General features: G+C 31.5%; 1 protein-coding gene across 8 annotated transcripts in view; it reads left to right on the top strand.

Annotated features, from left to right (window-relative positions):
* Nucleotides 1-21165, top strand: part of RFX3 (regulatory factor X3) — a 314889-nt gene that overhangs the window by 215728 nt on the left and 77996 nt on the right. For 7 of the 8 annotated variants that reach the window (XR_004233321.1, XM_023497908.2, XM_031962220.1 and 4 more), the window contains 2 exons: nt 5263-5337; nt 17117-17298. Coding sequence is in view for 7 of the 8 variants with exons in the window: in XM_023497908.2 (XP_023353676.1) it covers nt 5263-5337; nt 17117-17298 (257 nt within the window). In the remaining variant the exon portion in view is untranslated. The remainder of the gene's footprint in view (nt 1-5262; nt 5338-17116; nt 17299-21165) is intronic. The other variant, XM_031962230.1, reaches the window with a different exon arrangement.

The following is a 21165-nucleotide window of genomic DNA, read 5'->3' on the forward strand; positions in this document are numbered from 1 at the left end:
AGTTCAACTTCACTGATGATGTAAATTAAAATAACTTTCAAGTACCACTTGTTAAGCATGACAATGGCAAAAGTTAATTAAAATTACAAAATTCAATACTAGTAGGAATATGGAAAAATGAATTATACATGCATAATATTGTGCTAGGTACCAGGAATGTGAAGGTGATAATAATAATAATAATAATCCCTGTCCTCAAGCAACTTACTTTAGGTGAGAAGAAATAAAGGACAGTATGTACATAGATTAAATATATATAAAATATAGGGCTGAACTTATGATTTTTTTTAACATAAGAAGCTTTCTATGAGAATACAATTGTTATCAATGCTTTTCAGCAACTTATTCCATTAACTCTGATGTGAGAACATTGCTTGTTATATATACTGAAGAGTCAAACATTTTATTAGGACTACTGCCAATATATGAAAGGCTTTGAAGTCTTGCAAAATACATTCAGAGTAAATATAAGATATTTTGTTTTGTGGTGGGGAAAGAGTCAGAGAACATTAACAAATGGGAAGGTGAAGAAAGAATGACTATAGGAGATAGCATCTGGTAACTCCTTGAAGGTAGGTAGGGATTTGGGGGTAGTGGTAAGGAATTAGAGCATTCCAGACACAAAAGTCTAACTATGCAAAACTATAGTTGGAATTTTATATCTGGAAGGAAAGTAAATAGGTAGATTTAACTAGAACATAGATAATAATAGCTAGTATTTGTTAATATTTATATAGTATGTTATATAGTATATAGTATATACTATAGTAACTATACCATAGTATAGTTACATATACATACATATATAATATGTAGCATAATACAGTATGTTATATAGTATGTAATGTCCCCAAAGCACATTACAATGTACAAAAATACATCTTATTTAATTCTCACAAAAACCTTGGGAGGTAGGTTATTACTATCCCCATTCTGAAGATGAGAAAACTAAGCTTATAAGAGGTGAAAGTGACTTAGACCCAGATTCACACAATAAAGTCCTTCAGGTTGGATCTTTCTAAATCCAAATCCAGCCCTATATGTAATATAGCTGCTGCCTGGAACTCTAGGGAGATTAACTTGGAAATAATTTGGAAAGGGACTGCATTGAGATTACAAAGTACTTTAAATGCTCAGAGGCATTTGTGGTATACCCTAGAGGGTATAGGGGGACACTGAAGCTTCTTGAGCTGGGCAATAATATGGCAAGATCTGTACTTTAGGAATGTCAGTTTGATAACTTTGTGAAACATGTGTAAACTGCAAATAGAAAGACTATCTCTTGTATATGACTGGAACTAAGAAGAAAAGAGTCAGGAAAGATATTAAGGGAATTTGAGATACAAAATTTAAGAAGAGCCTTTGGCAGACAAGTAAAACCTCCATTTTCTTGATAAATTATGAAGTGAAGTCCTCTACTGGAAAAGGTAACATAGGTGGCTTTTAGAGAAAAGGAGAGATTTGGAATTGATGCTGGGAAGGATGGGGTTTGTATGGTTGTAAAGCAATGAGTGGCCCATTGAGTTTGGATGAAATAATTTTGTTCAGGGCCCATTTTTTAGGGATAAATGATCCTCAAAAACTGTGCGAGTAGGAACTATGTGAGTAGGAGTAGAAAAAAAAAACTATGTGAGTAGGAGTAGAAAAGGCAGAGGATAGGGAAATAAGGACTGAAGTTTGGGAAAGAATAAATATTTATAAAACAAGTATTCAGGGATACATAAGTTAGCAGAAAATTGCACTGGGCATCAAAATTTAAAAGGAAGTAAATAAAGCCTTAGGGTAGATGAGCAGGGGAAGAAGGGAAGGGATGAAGGGAAAGTGAAGAATGAATGGGTGAAATGGAGAATAGGTTTATAAGGGATAAGATATGAAGAGAAATAAAAGCATAGGAAGTTATGGTCAGATAAAAGAATTTCAGAGTTTTTTGTAATAAAAATGGAACACATGATAATGAGGTCAAGAGCATGACTATTCTTATGATTCATTGAGGCAGAATGAAGGTACAGATCACATGAGAGTTGAGGAGATTGTTGAACTTAGAGACTGGTGTGTTTGAAGGGACTTCAACATGCATATTGGGGTATTAAGGTAGAGAGTAAGAGAGTGTGAGCCAGGTACTGAATGCATAAAGAAAGTGGAAATGACCTGAGTGGAAGTAGATAACTTTTCCTAGAATCTGGATTGGTTGACAAGTCCAAGTGGAAGAAAATATGCAATGGTGACAGTGGGAGAGTCTAGAAATAGCAGGAAGAAATAAGAAGTAGGTCTTTTCCTCTTCCTGGGGCAGGAGAGAAAAAACAATTCTATATGGGAGAGCTTGGGCAGGGTTTCAGTCTCTTCTAAGAAGACCCAATTTTCTATGATTATAAGGAGCTGGAAGAAGTTACAGAGAAAGAGATCTAATAGGACAGGCTGTTAATAGGATACAGTGGGAGGGGAAGATACAGTGAGAGTAGAGACACAGAAAGGAACAAAAAGCTAAAATTAATGGGAATGAGGGAGTAAGTTGAATAGGAGAAAGATATCATCTACATAATCTTCTACTCAGCACACTGGTGATTGGGTTCCAAGATTTAGGTAAGTGTAGATTTACTCCCCTCCCCTACTCAGCAAGGACGTGTCATAGATGTTGATTGCTTTCATTATCAACTTCCTAGGTAGGAGGGGGAGGATGCCAAATCTCATACATTGTTTCTAGAATTGCTGATTGGCTATATCTGTTTAGAGAGCATGCTGACAACATACTATAAGTTACCCAAAAAGTCATTCATCTTGACCCAGCAGTATTATCATTGTTGGAAATATCCAGAGAGAGTATTATCCAAAAGGAAAGAAGTTTCTGTTCAAAAATGTTTAGCAGCAACAACATTAATTTTAGAGAAAAAATTAGAAGCATCTCAACTGGGACAAATGGGAAATAATAAATTTTGGCCTCTCACTGTAATGGAAGCATGTAATGATAATAAGCATGAGGTATATAAAGAAATTTGGGAAGATCCATACATGGAATAATGTGAATTGAAAAATACAGAACCAGATCAGAGGACATATTGATTGTGACTATGAAGGCAGGGAAGGGAATATAGGAATGGATATGAGATGAATAGACCAAAAAAACTCAAATGGATACAAGTTGGACAATTGAATTGTAATAAACACTTCATGTGTTGAAATTCATGCAAATGGTTGTAAAGCATGCTTTTATTTTATGTTTGAAATAGTTGATAAATGATTTTAAGAACAAGTTTTTGAGAAATGGGGATAAAATTACTACATTTCAAAAACAGGATTTAGGTTTTTTTTTTCCCTTTTGGTTAATGTACCATGCATAAACCATTGGGCTTCTTTTATTTATCTTTATAAAAGTAGACTCTAGTATGAGATCAGTGGAACCAAGAATCATTCTTTATGTAGCAATGGAAATAGTTACTGAAGCATGGAGCAGTAGAAATCACAGCTAGATTTGAAATCAAGAGACTTAATTTTGAATGCCAACTTCAAGATTTACTAGTTGTATAAACTGTATGCAAATAAATATCCTTTCTCAGTCTAAGTTTATTAATTTTATAAAATAAAGCTTGTTCTGTCTACCATAATTACAGAGTTGTGAGGAAACCTTGGCTTAGCAAGTTTCCCCTAACTTGAGGCTTTTAAAGCAAAATCTCTTCTAGTATTGACTGATCACAGAAAAAAAAGTTATCTACATCATTGTATATTGGAAGTAGGCAATCTCCTTTTTTCTTGTACATCAATATTGTGTTGTAATATTAAAAGAATTGGTACAGTTTGTTAGTAAAGGGAATATAAATGCTATGAGGGAACCCTTGGATGCTTACCCTGACATTTTTAAAGAAAAAACAAAACCTTAATATTGTGCTATTATTTGCCATTATACACACAAGAAATTTTCACAAGAAATTATTAGAATTTCAAAATGTTTCATTTTTTTCAGAATTACTTTTAAAGTATTATAATAGCATATATTTTACAGCATTTTGTAGTTTTCAGTGTATGTTCAAATGAATTTTATAATTTAATCTCATTTATACAGATTACCAATAAAGTATTTGTTATACCTATTCATCATGGGGAGTTTAGGGGCAGACCTGTGATTTCATCAGTAACATAGGACTTTTGAGAACTCCTCCAAATCTGCTTATTAGCAGCCCTCTGTAATTAATTGTTTTCAGCACAGCATATGTCCCTGAAAGTTTAAGTAATAATACTAATAGTCACATAGATAGTATGCATCAGGGACAGAACTTAAATCCATGTCTTCCTGATTCCAGCCTTAAATTTGATCAGATTGTTACAAGGATGAAATTGGGTTTTTCCTTCTTAATTACATGGCCTAAATTTTTGTTACTTCACCCAGCTTTTTCTGTAACTGGTTATACTTAAACAGTATACAGTAAGTAGGTGGAAATCACTCAAGAATTCCATTAGGTAAAAGATAAAAAGTCATATTTATTCTTACCTATTATATGAGAAATTGATTTCTTGCTAATGCTGCAATAAGTTCAAATGGTAAGGCAGTATCTGTGATTGCCCTGTCTCTGTTGGCTCTAAATTGTTTTTCTTTTATATCTCATTTCTACTGTCATTTCTGATGTCTCTTTGTCACCATCACCCCATGATAAGATGAAATACATATGGCTCCATAGGATAAGACATGATACAATTATAACATATTAGTTCATGCTAATGACATTTTGGAAGGACCTATATAAAACTTCAGTTTGCAGGCAAGGCAAAAAACAAAAGCGGGGTAGGTGGAGTATCTTTTTGAATATTTGCAAAGATTTCTTTGCACATTAGCATTAAAATACTATAATACATTAAATGCAGGATCTGCAGTAACATTTTTCTTTCATGGCAGAAAAGAACAAATATTGAATACTCTCTTGGTGGGAGGATACAGAGAGAGAGAGTAGTTTCTGTTTCACATCTGTGTCTTTGAATTGTGAAAGTCAAGAATGTTTTCTCATAACCTTGGAAAAATCTGCTGGAGTTCTCAGGACTATGTTCTGATTGTAATTAGAGAATGTTCACAGTAGTTCCCTTTTGTGAGGGGGCTCACACTAGGAGTGGGGGAAGGGTGGAGGGAGGAGGAAAAATAATTTTTTTTATAAGTGAAATCTATTCATTAGCCAACTTTGAAGCAAAAATTGAACTTGAACAAACCTATCAAAATTTCTCTGGTCAGCCTTTTATTACTATCTTGTCTTGAGCCCTTTTTTTAATGACATCTATTATCAGATTGAAATGGCGATTGAGACGCTGCAAAAGTCTGACGGTCTGTCCACTCACAGAAGCTCTCTTCTCAACAGCCATGTAAGTTGCCTCTTCTTCATGTAAACTAATCTCTTTGCTTGTTCTGCATGTTTAGCTTGCCTCTAAATGCTTGTTTTATTTATTTTGCTTCTTAACCTTCCTTTCTCAGCCACTTACAATCTTTACATCATTCTTGGCTTAGCAAAGTATCTCAAAAGTAGAGGCCTTTGAGTCTCTCAATTAGGTTTTGATAAAACTTTTTGGATAAAAACTTAACACATTTTAAACTTAGCAACTTTACCATTATTTGTAAAACTAGCTAGTAGGGAATTTGAAAATCTTTTTTTTTTTTATGTTGATTTACCATGGAGGAAACATATAAACCTACTTCAGTTTGTGGTATAAGTAGACACTATTTTGTTTTACTTGCATATATAAATAATGATTCAATTTTTAAAGCAACTTAATAGTAAAACTAACAACAAAATATTTTAAGTGGTATAGAGATGCTCTTAAGGTGCTGTCAGGCATTTGATTACATTTGTGTGGCCTCAAAGTTCTAGAGGACCTGTAAAGAATTGAAACTGGTCCCTAAAAAAAGAAGGAAGAAAGATAAAGAAAAGAAGAAAGTTAAGAGAGTATAAGAGTGCCTTATTTTGAATTGTAGCTGAGAAAACAGAATGAAAACTATGTGCTTTCAAGTCATTAGCGTTAATTGTTATCAACCACAGTGTAGCTGGTGACCCTGGTAAGTGTGGAAAGAACTGAGACATATTTTATAAATTAAATTCATGATTTTATGTGAAATTTTATTAACTTATATTCAGATTTTTATAATATTTTGTGTGCTTTAAAATACTTTTAGGAGGTGTTTTTTGAATAGATTAAATAAAATTTCTTAACATGAATGGAAAAGTTTATGTTAAATGAACATTCTCTTAAATTTATAGCAATACATTTTTAGGAAAGCAAGTTCTCCCCTTTGATTATTTAATACCAAAATATCCTAAATTCAGAATTAAAATTATTTAGGATGTTTGCATGGGAAAGAAAAGGAGAAAGCAAAGGAAAAAAAAAGGAAAGAGGAAAAGAAAGGAAAGGAAGTGAGAAAAGGAAAAAAGAAAGGAAAGGAAAAAAAGGGAAAGGAAAGGAACAAAAGGGAAAGGAAGGAAAGAAAGAAATCATTGCAACCTCCTTTGTGTGGATTTGATGATTTCAATAATTCAGTTTAGTACAGTTTCATTTTATGAAAGTTATAACTTTATTTCATATGCAGAAGTTATAGTGGTTTGTATGGGAACATCCATTAAGATGAGATTAAGATTCTTTCTATGAACTGAAGATAAAAGAAAACAAATTATTCCAGAAAATGTGAATTAATATTGCAAAACTATAGTAATTCTCTTCATTTGTTCTGATATATTTCTATTTAGATAAAAGTTTTTAAGTTGTCTTAAGGTGAATGGGGCAAAGGTTCATAATAAACGGGCTAGGAGGTGTGGATGATAACTGTAATTTAGAAGAAATACTTAATTTGGTGAATGAGTAACATAAACATGGAGGGGATATGATAGTATTTATTCCATGGCTCCTCTTTCTTTGAGGTTATCCTAAGATGTTGGTAATGTATGTTTAGTGTCTTTTTGTGGGAATTTAGATGAAAAATGTCATTCTGTATATTACGATTGTTCTTGTGTTTTTGTTGAAATCTGTATTGTTATAGAGGTAGTATTGTTATGGTAAGGGAAATTTGCAAAACAATAGCAGGCTGGAAGATAAGCATTAAATACTGCAATGTAAAATTTGTGGGGTTTTCATTGTCCTTGTGGGGAAAAAATTTTATAGGGACATGAGAATCAAAATTCTCTTAACTTTTAACTCTGCAAATGATTAGGCTCTTTGTCCCACAGTAAAATCCATTCAGATTTTATTTTTATTTGGTTATTTTATATATGTGATATTGCATATGTTTAAATTTGAATTCTGTTTTATCATCTTTTTCATATGGGAGTTTTAGTAAACAATAATGTAGGTATAAAAACATATTTGTATGTTTTTAATTGTTGGTTTGTTTAAATTTTCAAATATGTTGTTTTTGACATTTTCTCTTGTAGAATGCATGAAGAAATAATTAATGTTAATGAAGGTGTGAATGAAGCAGCATAAACAGCAGACAAATGTTTCTCACTCTGTGTCTTCAGAATGTTTATTACCTAGTGTTGAAAAATCATTCATACTGTTTTTCAGTGCCAGAGGCTTTCTTAGTGCATGGAAAACAATGGTTATAAATACATGCAAATGCACTGATAATTTTTTTCTCTCTTAATTCATACTTAAGATATCCTCAAATTCCATAAATTTACTTCTAGCCATACCTAAAGTAGAGTTCTTTAGAAACAGAGCTGATTTGTCAGGAAGATTTAGTGTAGCAGTGTGGATCAGTTAAATACATAGATGCTCTCAGACCAAGTTTCCTCATAGAAGTAACTCTATTAAATTAGTGATCTTCAGGATCTTCTCAACTTTGTAAGAATAAAATCTTATTTTTTTGCCCCTTGGAGTTTGATGATACTCTTAATTTTAAATATATTTAAGAAATTTGAATTGGTCCTTTGTACAGATTCCAAGTGATACTCAACTGCTAAGGAAATTATAGACTTGGTAAACTTAATTGGTTTTCAATTGAGTGGAAAATTTCTAGTAAAAAGATTTCGAAAACCATTTACTTTTTGAAGGTCAGGAAATTATCTTACTGGTATGCTTTATCATGTTTAGAAAGATATATAGTATAAATTTAGGTTTACTGAATTTGTAAAGTAGGTGGTGAACTCAATTCTTTTGACTAAAAGATTTTCATTTAGGAAAACTGTTCTATCTAGCCGAGGTATTATTAGTTCTCCCAATTAATCATTTTTCATAAAAAAGTGTCCTCCCTGTCACCTTATCTATGACTATAGGGACAAAAAGTCAGTCTTAATAGGATTATAGTATGAATTAGGAAAGAACCGTGGAAGTTATGTGTTCCAGTGCCCTCTTTTTCTATATGGGACACTGAGACAATAAAAAAAGATCACTGACTCTGGCTAGAGGAATCAGGTTTAAATCTATACCCTAACACTACATGTGTGTCTTTGGACAGAAGGTTTTTACTCTCCTTTCATCTCAATTTCTTTATCTGTAAAATTAGGGGATTGGGCTAAATGTCCTCTCAGGTTCCTTCCAACTCTAGATCTATGATCTTATGATTTCAAGTGACATGGCCAAGTTCACACAGGTAAGATGCAACCAAGCTTCAATTCAAATCCAGGTATTCCTTGAGGTCTTCCAGGGTTAAAATTCAGTTCTCTTTTCTATTATTTTGTTTCCTAGGCTGTTTTCCACATGAGAATAAGAGATTGTTTCTCAGGAAATAGATTAGATGGTAGGTCATAAAGTTAATAGTAATCTTAGAGATTAAGTATCTACTCATCTTAATGTCATAGGAGCCAAAGCTGATGAAAATAAAATTTACTTAGTAAAATTAATGGTTTTTAATTTTTTTCTCTAAAATTTTTCGTTCAGCCAAAACACCAATTAAATTCTATGATACATTTAACAATTAGAAATCAAGTAGAACTTGTACAAGGACCACCTAGCTGTCTGGAAACATTCTTAGTTTATAGAACCATTACGCTGTGTCCATTGTTTGCTCCTTTTTAGTCTGTGATCTTAATTATTTGTGTAGCTACTTCATCACCTGGTGCAGATCTCACTTTTCCTCACATATTCTTATCCCAAATAACCATCCCTCTTTATTTCCTGATATTTTGTGGATGTCAGTCCCACACGCAGGTTGAACAATTCTTACCACTCAACACATGAAACATCCTGGCCAGCCCACCTCCTTTTGAAGATTAAACCTATATTTATAGAAATCCATGAAATTAAACTTTCTAATTAAAATCATTGACACATTTTGATTCATCTTTGTGTATTTTTTTCTCTACCAATATAGGAAATGATAGATTTGATTTTGAATTTTTTTTACTTAACATGCTGGTGACTATATATTTTTTAAATCATCCTTTGAATCAATAACTTTACCACAACAATTATGAATCAGCCCTTTGTCACCTGGATATCAATAATCTTCATAGTTTTCCACCTGAATTATAGGCATAACCACTAAAGTGAGATACCTTAAAATCAATTTCAAAAAATTTAGAATTTTTATATGTTGTGATTATCTGAAAATGTTACAACTTTATTTTTTGGTATTTGAAGATTTTTTTAAGCAAAAGCACAACTCTAAATCAGCTCATAATAAAGTACATTAATACTCAAGTTTTTTTTTTAAATCAAGCAAAATGTGCCCCATATATGATAATTGAAGGAGTAATGATTCAAATACAATCCCCAATTTAAGAATAGAATGTGTTCCATAATTTTGTGAATTCTTTGTTTGGATATAGAACACATTTCCTATCTAAACAATCCTTATAAATAGTGGCTTAGGTTCCTAAAATATTGCAAATTATCATTTATAATATATAGGGTTGCTAAACTACAGTATTAAAATCAAATTCCCAATACCTCTTTACAGTTTTACTATTGTAACTAATGTGGGCCATGTTAGAATAACAATGAATATCTCTCAATCATAATGCTAGCCACAAGAAGGAATTCCTGTCTTCTATCCCATATCAGCTCTAATAATGTGAATAATTACATTGACAAATCATAATCTTGGATTCCAGCAGCTGGAAGTGGGAATATACAAGTTAGGACAGCATTATCAGGAATTCTCTTCAGTGGAGGAAAGCACCACCAAAGCAGTGTTAATTATCCCTTCAGCAGTCAGGCAACACCTATGAACCCTTTTCAGAATAATGTTTTTAAATGCATAAAATATATCAAATTACAAAAGAAACCAAAGGTTAGTGAAATAAAGATGTATTTTTTTTCCCATCCAAGTTGATGGACTCCCTGAAATCTATCCACAAAACCTATTGGGATCTTTGGACTCTACATTAAAAATCCCTATTATAGAAAGGACTCTGATTAACAAAGGGAGGGGACAGGATCATTTGTAAACTATGAATGAAGGACCATCTGTATTTTTAATTTCATATGAGGAAATGTACTTTGGAAGACTGCTTAGAAAGAAAGAACTAAATGAAGAGTCCTTGACTTTTTTTATGTTGTAGATCTCCTTGTCTGGTGAAAATCTATTGATCCTGTCTCAGAATGTTTATAAATGCACAAAATAAGGTATATTGGATTACAAAGTGAACCAACCATATTGAAATATTGTTATCCCCCAAAAAATTTAAATTTGCAGACCCCAGGTTAAAAACCCATGACCTAGATAAAATGGATTATAATCTGCCTAAATAAAAGAATAACCCTCCCTCTTCATTACACTAGAATTTTATTAGTTCCCTGATCACTTTTTTTTAATCTCTATTTCTTTTATATACTATGAGAATAGAACAAGCAGTTAACCACCTTTATCCCTACTTTGGCATGTGCTTTGAAATGAAGCCCTTGAATAGTGTTATTTCATAATGCTATGATAAAATGTTAGTGTAAAATGAAACCATGTCTAAAACCAGGCTAACTTATCCTGTGCAAAGTGTACACAGTACCTGGTTGTTAATGTTAAAAGTTAAAATGTTAAAAGTAATGTTAAATGCTAATCTGAGATACTGTTAAGGAATACTATATTTTGTTGCTCTCTGTAGTCTTTAATATGTAAGAAATAGAATCGGGGGAGGTATTATGGGTAGGAGAGAGACACATATTTTAACATAGGCTATCTATTTAACAAAGTCATCCATCCAACCTCTTTTATATTCTTTCATAACAATAATATATCTCTTTTAGAGCCAAGTTCCTTCAAGTATAATGCTTCCTTGTATTCTATATGACTAAAAGGATTAATATATGATCATACAGACTCTTACCCATTTACTACATATATAGTTTTTTGATTCAATCAGCTTTTTGTTTTTAAAATGTAAGTCCATTACAAGTATAATTTATTATTAAAAGATCTTACTGATTTTAAAAATCCTTTTAACTCTTAGCTACCTTTCTCATAGATTCCTGGGATACTGTCTTATTGCTTGGCGTTTAAAAAAAAGTCCTGACCTTCAAATGGTTTCATTATTTTAATGGATTTTTATTTCACTCCTAATTTACTTTCTCATTTTTTAGCTACAAAGATCATATGGCTAAGAGATTTGCAATCTGCCTAAATAGCATTTTTTAAAATATAAAGGCAGTTTTATTGTTTTGTTTTTTCTTTATATTTTTTCTTTATATTTGTTAGTTGCAAATGATTCAGCTTTGTAAATAATGATTTTTTTACCGATGTATCTATCTATAAATTATTAAATGCATATTTGAAAATGGTTAAAATTTGTCATAATTTGAATTAATTATTTTTGAATTGTAGATATTTTAAAATTTCATTTAAATTATAAAAAACCTTAGGGGCATTTATTTTCTTTCTTATTTGTAATTCAGGAAATAATCATCTCATGCCTTTTGTCATTGAAATATATCCAGCCTAAAGCAAAAATCTTCATTTTATGTTTCTCCTTGACTTTGCTATGCCAACATTGTAAATATAAGTTATGACTGAAATAAGGTTTGTCAAAATGCATATCATTAGTAAAGTGCACTGAAAATGAGTCCTAATAGGTTATAATCCATCTGGAAAAAAAATCCCAAATGTTACTCTTAGAAGCTAATTGGGAAATGCATTTTTTTTAATTTGTCAATAAGTATTTCCCTTTGGGAAAAATAGGAAAATTTCACCTTTCTGATTAATACAGATTAAATGCAAAGGTTGCAAGATATAATCATCTTGGTTTCCACCCTAAGATATACTTATGTCTGTTCATTAGCAGAATAATCAGGTTTTTATAAACCAAGCTAAAGGTTAAAAGTTCCCATGGTATATTTTATGGGCTTTTAAGTCACGCTTATAAGTAACTGATTTAAAAGACATTTGTAAAATTTTATAACCAGAGAGACTTAGTTGTTTTTTTTTAAGGGAAAAAAACCTAAAGAACTAAAATATAATTTCCAACAAAATAAAAAGGCAAGATGAAAAGATGTGGGTTTGGAAGGAGATGACTTGGATTCAAATCCTTACTCTGCTACTTACTAGCTATGTGACCTTAGCCACTCTCTGTGATTCAGTTTTCTCATATGTAAAATGAGAAATTGGACTTCAAGGTCTTTACAGGTCTAACCTGTTACGATCATTTTATGCCTATCTTCCATGTAAAGTAAAAATTACTTTTAGAATAATAGATCTAGAAAGCTCAAGTATACGTCTTAAGTATCTTTGAAATTGTTTTTATTAGCATAACAGATTCAACTTTCTTGATTATGACTTAAAACAATCCCTTGATATTCTAGCTATTTATGTATTATGTATTTAAAATACATATATGTATTTTATGAATATTATAATCTATATCAGAAAATAATGCAATTACAATGATCAATAGTTTTTTTTTTGGCCAAATACTCATTTCTTCCCTTTACCACCTCCCCTTTAACACACAGCTGATCCAATCTGTTTGTGGGAATGATTATTTCTATGACTAAAAAAGCCCAATCAATAATTACATATTCAACTTGGTGGCAATTCTTTCATGGCCATGGCTAATGTGAATTGGCCCCCAATTGACTCCCAATAGCTAATTATTATGCGAATCTTTCCATTTAAAGCTTGTTTTAGTTATGAATTATTTGGATAGTGTTCTCTGCTTTATTTATACAGATATATCCTTTTAAGTCTAAGATATTTTAAAGTTGAGCATGAGGTAGCAAAGATTGGTTATCTGCTTTCATGGAATAAAATTTCTGTTTCTATCCTAACTCAGTATCTTTGCAGTATTATTAGTGAATCAAATATTTTATAAAATTTACTTGTAATTCTCATAAAATTTCCTCAGATGATTTATTTAAAAATTAAAAAGAAATGTTCATAAGAAATTGGCTCATAAGAAATTTTAGGAGTTTATCTTCATGTCAACTAATTAGATTCCTACAGAAGATATACAAAATTAAAGAACTTTATAGGAAAAATGTATCTTTGTTTTTGATTAAGCAGGTTATTTTCTTTTAGTATTACAAATATTTTGCATAATTTCTTTCAAATATCCTAAACATTATTTGCACAGTTGTGATTGTAAAGTCAGTTATATCAATTAAACTTTTTCTAGTTCCTTTTAAAATTTAAACTTCCAACTTTAGATTTCCCATATGTAACTTTAGGATTTTTTCCTCAGCTATTCCCAGTAAGTTTGCTGAGAATTCTTGACATTTTTTACCCTTTTCTGTTGAGATTATATTTCTTAAGGCTACCCTTAAAAACATTTTTTAATTTGTATGGAAAATAGATCGTATAATCTCCTGAATCAAACTTCCCTTTTCCTTTACTGATTTTGTGTATGTCTCACATTGCCACTGCTAAGTTGAATAGGACTTTAACTTTTTAAAAAGTTTCATGCATTTGCATTGTCAAATATTTTTCCTCTCTGCCCAATTTTTATTCTATTATGAATCGTTATCCATATAGCAAATATGCCTTCTGTTGTTATTTGAATAATACTAACAAAAAGGCAAGCAACTCAACTGTGTTTACATATGTAGTCAGATTGAAAAAAGATTAAGTTTTGATCATTATAGTTTTCTGAGCCTTATAGAAGTAGCCCAATTTAACTATATAGATGACTTCTGAGACAAATTGGAACAAAATAAAACTTAAGATAAGTCGATTCAGGTTCAGTCATGTAAGTAATATTTTTTATTTCAAAAACAAAAACCAATAAAGAGATAACTAATTTGAACTTCAGATAACATTCTTGCTGTTGTCATTTAAAAGATGAATGAATACCAATTGTTTCTGTTCATTATAAGAGAATCAATCAGATAGCATTTAGGAAAGCATTAGAATGCCTTGGGGAAAACAATTAGAAGTGACACAAGTAAGGCATTTTTATGAGTAATTCAAGCTGTTAGTAGCACCTGTAATAATAATAATAAAATTCAAAATAGCAAAATTTTCCTTTCTCTTACATAGTTGTAAAGTCCTAAATATTTATGAAAAGATTATATAAACATTTCTGAGTCTACTGAAGAGATTAAATGTAGCATTAGGATAATATTTGCTAAGTTGGCAAATACTTATTTTTATCTGTTTATTAATTATAAGAAAAGAACAATTTTTTGGACTTTGTAAATAACCCAGTTTTTTTATTGAGGAGGTCTCATAGAGAACGGAACTCTGAATTTGGAATCAGAAGAATTGGACTAAAATCCCAACTCTACCAGTTACTATTAACTATCTAAGTAATCATTGATCAAATCATTTGACTACTGTTTGGACTCAGTTTCTACATTTTTAAAATGTAGGGGTTGTACTAGATGAACTGCAATGTCCCTCCTAGCTATAAATTTGTGATCCTATGACTCCTAAATGTGAGTTTTTGTCAGTATTATATGATGTGTAGCTAGAAGCTGTTAGGATCATTTTTACATTCAGATTTTGCCACTTTGATGTAATGTGCTAGTTACCTGAAATGTGGTCATGATTAATCTCCTCCATAGCACTTTCCTACATTGTAAAGAACACCAAACTTATCATTAGAAAACAAGAATTATAATCCTCGTCTTGCTGCTAACTAGCTGTGTGAACCTTAGTTTCATTAATTCATTTATTCAGATTTTTTTGGATGAAGTGGAAGAGGAGATTCTTTATCTTTCAATTGATAGCTAGCCTTACTTGCTGAATGGGTATGGCCTCAGTCAAACTGAGACCTCTTGAAGACTTTAGCTTAAAAAGGCCAAGGTCTCCCATTTCATCCAGGGCTCTAGTTATCTTCATCTATATGTGGCCATTGGACCCAGATAGTTCTGGAGGAGAAAGTAAGGCAAATGACCTTGCACAGCCCTCCCTCCCTTAAATCCAATACATTTGCATGTCATGGTATCACCTTCTTGCTGTCATGGTCCTCTGCTAGAACCAAAGACAAAGAATAACAAAGTTTCCTTATCTAAAAAATAGGAATCACAATTTTTGTCCTTTTCTCATAGGAGTTTGAAATGATCAAATTAGATACTATAGCTGAAAGCACTTACACAATGAACACCTTTGCAAAATTTAGCTATCACCACTATCTAATAATCAATCTTGCCTAACCTTTTTCTGAATTGTCTTTGTTTATTTCATGTAAAACCTAAGCCTTGTCATGTGTGTATTTTTTGCACATAATGTGTGTATTTTAATATATCATATGCATCAGCCTTATAAAATGGCATTCAAGCAATCATCTAAAATTTTTATCGTATGCAGGAAACCTGAAAAAAAAATTACTGAATGTTTTCTTTTTAAAAGTCTGCAAGTGGCACCCTATTAAATTTCAAATTTAAATTCACATTCCAATTCTAATCATAAATCCCTGAAAATGTCAGTTTTGGATGGGGAATTGCTTAGAGAGTTAGTGTAAATTGTGACAACTTTAACAACTTCTCCTTGGCTTTCCTATTTAGGTTTCAACTTAGGAGAAGCTTCACAAATTCTATATTTTCTCATGGAAAAGTATAGATTAACCATAGACATACATTTTAAATTATTGAATTGGGGAACAATATACCAAGAGCTGCATTCCTGGCATGTTGTGGTAGAAAAAGTAAGGGAATAGAAATCAGCAGATCTGGATTTTGATCAAAACTTTAGTATTAATTTTTTTTGGTGACTTTGGGCTACTCACACTCTGTTTCAATTTGCCCATCTGTTAAATGGGTGATTAATAATAAATAATTCTACCTATTTTACAACTATAATCCTTAGTAGGATCTCAGAAACTAGAATTGTGTACCTTAGAACTTCTTTTATTTCTTCCTACATGTTCTGGCAGAAGAAAACATAACCTCAGGGCTATTAATAAGACTTAAATTGCTCTTGAGCATAGTCGTTTCAGCGAATCATCTTCCTCCTATGGCACTGTGAAAATACTCCTTGGAGACAGAAAATTTTGAGATGAATCTAATAAACCGTTGTTTCCAAAAAATTAAAGAATTTAACATGCAATAACTACTTTTAACTACTACAAATTTCCCCATACAAATAGATACAGAGATAAACAGGCAAATGAATAAATAAATAATTGTCCGTGTTATAATGTTCTTTAACATGAGATACTGAGTTTCTTCCCTCATGGCAAGAAATGACTGAGTTTCTTCCTTTACTACCCTAGAATTTTTTTCATAGCAGATGATGCTAATATTATGCTATCTTATGGTAATTTGAAACAAGTAGATTAGGAACCCTATAAAATTAATATAACCTTAATATAAGGGCTCATGCAATATAGCTTACTGTTGATGTATCATAACAAACCAACAATAAAGATGTGTTATATGTCATGCCCTCAGTTTGGAGAACATTTTTTTTCTGTTTCATGATGGTATAAAATATATTTATAGTTATTATGATTATATAAATTCCCCAAAGGAAATAACTGTTCGTCTCCAAACCAACAGACAGTATGTCACTCCATACTTTTGAATATTTGAAGAGATAGGCATTGTTGGAGGTCACAGGTATTATGACTTCTGTTATTTAACAGACATTTCCAAGCATTTTCAATCCCATAGTATATTAAGCTTCTAAATTCACTTAAATAGTGATACTTATCATATTGTAAGGCTTTCCGGAGAGCTTCTAAATACTTTCTTGTGTGTGTGAAGTGACACTCTGATGCTTTTAGTGGCTTGTAGATATTTTGGTAAATTATGCTGTTTCTTTTTGTTTACTCTGTCTTACTTATAATAGCTCCAGTGGCTGTTGGACAATTATGAAACAGCAGAAGGTGTGAGCCTCCCTAGAAGTACCCTTTACAACCATTACCTACGACACTGTCAGGAACACAAACTGGACCCAGTCAATGCTGCCTCCTTTGGAAAACTCATAAGGTCAATTTTCATGGGGCTACGAACCAGGAGATTGGGAACTAGGTCAGTACTGAAAAAAAAGATCATGGATTTTCAAAAATTATTGCAGTGAAAGTATGTAAAAGTGTGTCTGTATGTGAAGAGAATACAAGGACACAGATTAGACAAGGCCAGAGAGAGACATTCATTTGAGACAATCAAATCCAAAAGATAAGTATTTGTCCCAAAAATCACCCATGTGGAAAATTCCTGGACCAGGAAGGTAGAAGTGTCTCTTCTGCTAAAGAAAGTTGTACTGATTCAGAATTGAACCAGCTGATTTCCGCATTACACAGTAATGAAAAGGGGTGAAATAATTACCAAGCCAAAGAACGAGTGATAGATCAACAATTTAGCACACAATTTGTAGGTGATATCTTAAAGACTGTATCATGTACCTTTATAAAATGTTAATGATTATGCTCAGCAAAATTAAATAGAAAGAGTCTATCTTTTGCCTCATACAAAATTATATTAAAATAGCCATATGAAAAAGTTTGTTGTCCACTTTCCTACAAAAAAAAAATGAAGTGCTTATTTAATTTGGCTCAGTTTCTAGAGAGGATAAATCAACAACAAATCTTTTGTGGACATAGAAAAATGTATATTTTTTTTTTTTTGCAGAGATGTAGGAATTGGGTTTTTAAAAGCCTATTGTTTTACCATGTTCTTTTTCTTTTTTATTGAGAAATGGGAAAATAAAAATTCCACTGCTTTGGAAACTTTAATAATTTTAGTATGAAATTTTGGAACAGTTGTTACAAATTTTTTTACTTCATTGGAAATGTATAATTGATATTTTGAGCAAACATGATGTGACAAAATGAACGAGGCACTCAGTATGTAGAGGAAATTACTTTGGATTAGGAGTTAGAAAATATGAGTTTGAATCCCAGGCCTGCCATGATCTATTTGTATAACAAGTCTCCCTTCTTCCCCTCTTCTGGGATTTATTTCCTTTATTAATAAAATAAGAATATTAGACTAAATGATATGCATAGGCCATTCCAACTCTTAATGGTCTGTCTTCTTCTATGCATTTAGTTAAAACCAATCAATTTTATTTCTCTCCATTCTAGGTTTTTTAATATAATTAGTTGTAAGATATATATATATTCAAATAATTGAGGCATTGCAATAAATTCAGGAATTCAGGAATAGATGTTTTCATTGTTTATAGGATCATAGATTTGGTGGTAGAAGGGACCTCAAGGGTCATCTAGACTACCCCTTAATTTTACAGATAAGAGAGGAAGCAACTTTCATGAGGTCACAGAGGGCACAGAGCCAGGATGGAACCTCAGTCCTCCAACTTCAAATCTATCTCCTGCCTCTCACACCATATAGCATTTATAAGGATTAAATTTGGACAGCTACATTTTATTGATTAGGAATCTCATATAAAGAAGCAAAGCAGAGCTTCATGAAGAAATTGTATTTTTAATTATTTTAGCAAGTGCAGTTTAGTTTTAATTAGTTGTGATTCATAGTACCATAGCATTCTAGTAAACATCTTCAGTGTGTTTAGTCAAATAACAACCTTCAGTGACCTCATTATAAATTTATTATGAGAATGATCCTTTTAGATTGCTATGAATGATATACTTTGTGTGTATATATGTTCACACATACAAACAAAATTCATATGTGTATATATATGTAAATAGATGCATGTCTATATACATAATACATGTATGAAAATTACCCATTCTATTTAATTTTACCTACATAGAAAGCATTTATATAACAACAAATTCAGTTCTTCAGCAACTATTATATCTTTGAAACCAGATCAAAATCAAATATCTTCTAAAATTGTTAATCCTAAGCAAAACCAGAATACCAAATGTTTGTAGATCTAAGCATCAGCCAACATGATATTTAATTCAACTGGTTTCTTGGCTACTAATTAAATTCTAGTGAGGAATCCATGGAATATGAAAGATTTAGAAAATTTTAAGCCACTGACTTTGCATATGATTAATTTAATCAAACTGAGTTTAAGGTTCACAGCTTTCATAGTTTTCTGTCTCATCCCTTGTCCAGAGCCACAAAAAGAATGATTATGAGTAATTTTAGAATAAAACACCTGAGCAAGCATGACTTGCAGGAAGTCCACTGCCACATAAGTTTAAATACTTTAACAAACATTGGCTTTGCACAATTCATGCTTGCTTAAGTTTTTTCTTGTATGTTGTTCCCTGGAAGAGATTTCAATAGATGCTATACTTTCAAAGTTTTATATTTACTCTCGAAATTATCTGAAAAAGAGAAAAGAGACAAGGCTTGAGTTTGGGAAGTAGAATGACTAGAGTATATTTCTACTGTATTTTGGTGACTTTACTTTCCAAGTGGTTCCTGCTATCATTTTTACAATCAAAATGCACCAAGAGTTTACCCTATACCTTTTGAAAAATTAATATTTAAAATGAGGGAAGGGAATAAAATCTAGGCTAAGAATAAGAACTTATTCACAAATGGAAATGTTAACCCTATGCTGATTATAATGATAGCTGATCAGTTTCAGATATTGTTGAATGTTTCTACTACAAGAAAGACTCAATCTCCTCCCAAAACAGACTTAAACCAAGATTCAATCTGACCAACATCATGAGCCAATTATCATGAGCCAAAGTGAGCCAAGATATTAATTTTCTACCAAACAGCAGAAAAATCCATAAAGCATAAAAATTTCCCCTTCAAAAATAAATAAATAAAACCACACCTACTAATTAGTAGAAACCAGAAAAAAAGCAAATATACATAATAAAACTATTGATTCTAAATAGAATCAAAACATTAAGTGTTTTCAGAACATTTTTGCCTAACTGATATTAGTTTACCCTGTCTCTTGGATCCTTTGTGAATTTTTGTGAGGCCATCCATAGAGCAGAGTGTGCCATCTTGTTAATTATATAATGGAGCCAAAAATAAACCAAACAAACGGGAAGAGGTCACATGAGAGAAATGTTACTCCATCCCTACAACAACTTCCTCACTGCTCTTTACTTTGTAGAATAAAAGACTATTGATGTAATTTATAGAACTGACTTGTCACTTTTTTGCAAGGCTAAAAACACCAAAATAGATTCTAATTAGAATTTATCTTTAAAAGAAGACCTATTTTGATAAGCTTCAGGACTGCTTCATAATTGGGTGGCTGGCTACTCAAAGAGACTCAGATACAATCATATATTTTTTTTTTTTTTACCAATTAATAGATCTGTATGATATCCTTATTTTAAGGATTTTGCAAGGATGTAGTCATTACACTAAACTTAGAAGTAATCTAGCACAAATTCTCTTCAGATTTTATTCTTTAAGTGGAAGAGGAAAAAATGGGAAATGTTCTAATGTCTTACTGAATTTAGACCTACTAGAAACTACTATTTTCTCATTGCAAGAATTTATATGTTTAGAACTGTTATTTTTGAAAATATTCACAAATTCTATTCAGAGCAAAAATTTGTCACCAAACACAGGCTTTTTTATGAAAATGAAGACATTGTGAAATCATTTGTCCCATGTGGAAATTTGCCATTTTCACAGAGAAATTTCCCCATGTGTGTCTGTTGTGCTACATCTGATTTAGCCTGCAAAACAGATATGCATTAATTTAAAAACAGTGACTAACAAAATATGCTTGAAAATCAACAGGGATGAAATAATTTCTTCTTAATGTCTACAAAATCCTTTATATTAAAATTTTTAATTAACTGAGTTAACATACAGCATTCTTGTAAGTTTGAAATCAGTGTATTTATTCTCTTGCCACACTCCTTCTCATAAAGTAAATAAGAAATAGAAATGTTAAGTACTTGTCCAAGATGATAAAACAAGAGCTGTAATTTTTATTGTAGGACCCATAGGTAATTCTGCCCCACTAGTCTT

Source organism: Sarcophilus harrisii, chromosome 1, assembly GCF_902635505.1.
Source record: "Sarcophilus harrisii chromosome 1, mSarHar1.11, whole genome shotgun sequence".
Taxonomy (NCBI): domain Eukaryota; kingdom Metazoa; phylum Chordata; class Mammalia; order Dasyuromorphia; family Dasyuridae; genus Sarcophilus; species Sarcophilus harrisii.